General features: G+C 45.0%; 1 protein-coding gene across 1 annotated transcript; it reads right to left on the bottom strand.

Moving 5' to 3' along the window:
• Nucleotides 1-9: 9 nt before the first annotated feature.
• On the bottom strand, nucleotides 10-1,918 carry Tsp_12700 (putative WD repeat and FYVE domain-containing protein 3). The gene is made up of 3 exons (XM_003367059.1): nucleotides 1,458-1,918; nucleotides 785-1,374; nucleotides 10-725 (listed from the first exon to the last, which is right to left on the bottom strand). The coding sequence occupies exons 1-3, from the start codon at nucleotides 1,916-1,918 to the stop codon at nucleotides 10-12; spliced, it is 1,767 nt and encodes a 588-aa protein (XP_003367107.1).
• Between the last annotated feature and the right edge of the window lie 1,415 nt (nucleotides 1,919-3,333).

Raw genomic sequence — 3,333 nt, 5'->3', positions numbered from 1 at the left:
TTCAAATTCTCAGCCACGTGGTAGAACAGTGGTCCGGCGGCAGTTGGTCCCTCGACGCCTTGCTGGGCCACTGCGCAGGCGGCGTTCGAAGAGATCGAATGTTGAAGAGGTAGGGTCGACTTCAAGGACCGCTTGACTGGATGGGGCTTCTACGAACAACTGCGATGGTATTTGGCCGAAATTGTTGATGAAGCCGATGGTGGCGTTCTTGGTCAACGGATCTTCGATGGCTTCGAAGTTGACATTCGCTTCGTAGAACAGATGATGGAACAAGTTGAACGCGTCGACCGCCGCCTGGCCTTGTTGCCGATAGCCGAATATCAAGTCGATCCATTGGTTCAAATGCGCAGACACGTAGTCTGATTCCAACGCCTGGCGGTGCAGGCGGACAAACTCGCGGGCGTCGCCCTTGGCCCACGGAGGTAAGATCACATCGCCCAAGCGCAAACCGCTCTGCTTGACGCCCAGTTCAAAGTGGTTGCTGTTCAACAAAAAGTTGGGCAAGTAGAAAAACTCGGGCACCAATTCTTTCACGTCGGCCATGTTGTTCCGCGAAGCAGACAGCCACGCATCTTTGACACTGTGGAACATCCGATCAGCCAAGTCGAAATGACCACCTTGGAGTTTGAGAAATTGCTGCGTAAACGGCTCCACCCGTACCAAATACGAAACGACAATCATTGCCGACGAATAGTGGGTGCCATACATGTATGGGGGCGTTTCTCCTACGAACATGCAGAAATTGAATTTCACCTCATCTATTGTGTATGTAATAAAATCTCACCAGATGGATCATCCCATTCACGAAAACGTTTCAAAAATTGCTCCAAACGTGCCGGTGTTTGGGCACCCATTGGCTTGCTGAGATCGCGGAATGTATTCGGATTGGTCAAATCCAGCTCCTCGCTGTCGTAGTCGCTCAAGATCCACGGAAATACTGGATACTGAGAAAGATCGTTGTAAGAACGACCGGCAAGAGTGTTCAGATGCATCAAATATTGGAAATTCGATATTTCGCCACGCACCCAACGCTGTGTGACGCTCATCTCGCCCATCAACACTGCCAACAAACCGGCGCCTTGTTCCACGTCTACGCCGCTTTTCTGACCTGAGACGCTCTGATGTCCGGCATCAGTCAAGCTTTTGGCGCAGGCCAACAATTTCGCGTAAATTTTGTCACGAATTTTCCTCGGAAATGCCAACAAGTGATTCCGACCATCCGACGAAAACACCTCGATCGCTATGGGCTGCAACAAATACCGACGCTTGTGACACTCCCGAATGTCTTCATAAGCGAATTTGCTGCAAAGTCGTTTCTGGCTCCGGTTACGAGTTGCTCCGCTAGCAATATACGGCACAATTGGATCGTGGAGTCTGAAAGAGACAAAACAAATAGTAAAATTACAGCTGTCCATCTCTCTCTCTCTCCCCCCCCCCTGTGCAAGCCTATTGCTTACTCTTCAGGCAAAAAGTCTAAATCACGAATTTCCCGAGTCTTCAACAATGTGAATCCGTCAATAACGTAATAGTGATATTTGCCAAAAAGGAGCAAGCCTTCGCTAGAATCAAGGCCGCATATTCTTGCGCATCGATACATCGAATTCAATTCTTCCCCTTCTTCGAGTAGTCGGAGCAAAGTTTGACTGTCCGGCTCTTTAGGCAAAAAAAGCCGTTCTGGCTGTTCACTTGCAACCGATGCAGATGAGCAAAGTGTACTACTGCTGAAGCTACTACCATCACGCGGAGGTGCTTGAGGGCTGTCACTGAAAACACTCGACGAAGCTGTATCGTCGACGGCAACGTCGTCGTTGATGGAAATCGGCTCATCGGAAGAAGAAGCAGTACCGTTGGCTTCGTCCCTATCTCCATCGGCAGAACTGACAGATGTAGCTGATCTTTTGATTGTATTTTTGATCATCTGTGCATTAACATCTGCAAAATGTCAAAACAGTAATCAATAAATTGAGCATACATACATACATTTACAACAGAATAAAGTATAAAATAAGAAAATGCAAACAAATTATTCCAAACAATCCATACCTACGATTGCATCGTCAAATTGTACACCCTCTTCTAATTTTGAAGAATTCGGCTGACTAAGATCAATAATTCTTGGATCAAAGCAACTGCCATGCCTACTTTTCACCCGTTCGTAATACAGCTGACTGTCACAAGAACAGGGCAATTTGTTTTTCGTCGTTTTCTAATGTCGAAACAACAAAAAGAGAAACATTTGCATACAACATTGCATATATATATAGAGAGAGAGAAATTAAAATTTTACAGACAACCAAATCACCATTTGATTAAAAATAAAAACAGTGCATACATTTTCCAAATTCATCACATTCGGCCTGTAAGGATAGTCAACATAAAAGTTGATGTTTGGAATCATCTTCATGCGCATCCGACACGGACCTTCGGTGCTGTCCAACATGTACTTGTTCAATACGGACGGATTTTTCGGCCCCCAAAGGCCCCGTTCCCGTGTTAATTCTTGCTTCAGATTTGTCCATTCATCTAAGCACCACTTTTTCGTATGTTCGTGCCACTGAAGAAAAAGAAAACACAATAATCGCAATTGCAATTGCTCGTAAAGTACCAAACGAAGAGCAACAATTAAACAATGCATACTTGTAAATAACGCGTATATTGCAAATCGAACAGCTCATGAATTAATGTTACGTGAACTTTCAACCACATCATGAATTCCTGTAAGAAAAGGGATAAAAAATAGAAAACTAAACCAAAAAAGACAATTTATTTGCAATTCGAATTCACCTGTTTCGATACAACCGTCTGACGTGCTGTGCCAGTGCTTTTGATGTTTTTCTTGCTTGCCAGACGCTGCAAACCGCCGGTTACCATGTGCAATTTCTGAAGCGAAAATTGGAAAGAATAGAAAAGAAATTATTTAAAATTTCCAACTGAATAAACAAGTTACCGACTGTAGCTGGATGTGAATTTGCAAAGCATCCTTGGCACCGTAACAACCTTTCATCTCGTTGTCGACAAAGTTGAGCCACTGTTGACTGGCTGCGGCCGAGGCAAATGCCCGCGACGCGCCCACATCCGGCATTATAGTCACACCCAGTGTTTCTTCAAGCAGCTGCTTCTTCGCCAAAAAAAGTTCCTCCCAGACGCGTTTCGCGTTCGCCGAGACCAATTTGCGTCCGTCGTAAAGACGACGTTGTTCCATTTCTTCCTTTTCAGTTTCACTAAAACCAATTCACCAATAACCACAAATAATTCTAATCCATACTGTCACTTGTGTGTGGTGTAAACGCAACGTCTGACAGCATGACAGCAAATGCGCAAGCATCAAAAAAA

This window comes from Trichinella spiralis (assembly GCF_000181795.1).
Source record: "Trichinella spiralis strain ISS 195 chromosome Unknown Scfld4908, whole genome shotgun sequence".
In the NCBI taxonomy this organism is placed as follows: Eukaryota; Metazoa; Nematoda; class Enoplea; order Trichinellida; family Trichinellidae; genus Trichinella; species Trichinella spiralis.
The sequence above is the reverse complement of the archived record's forward strand: the minus strand, read 5'-3'. Positions and strand labels throughout refer to the sequence as shown.

What these genes read in the sequence shown, in the direction of transcription:
- Tsp_12700 (XM_003367059.1), bottom strand. Translation starts at nt 1,918, where the DNA reads ATGATCAAAAATACAATCAAAAGATCAGCTACATCTGTCAGTTCTGCC. An exon ending in TTAGACTTTTTGCCTGAAGA is followed by an intron (nt 1,375 to 1,457) that starts GTAAGCAATAGG and finishes TGTCTCTTTCAG; the next exon opens with ACTCCACGATCCAATTGTGC. An exon ending in TGAATGGGATGATCCATCTG is followed by an intron (nt 726 to 784) that starts GTGAGATTTTAT and finishes GCATGTTCGTAG; the next exon opens with GAGAAACGCCCCCATACATG.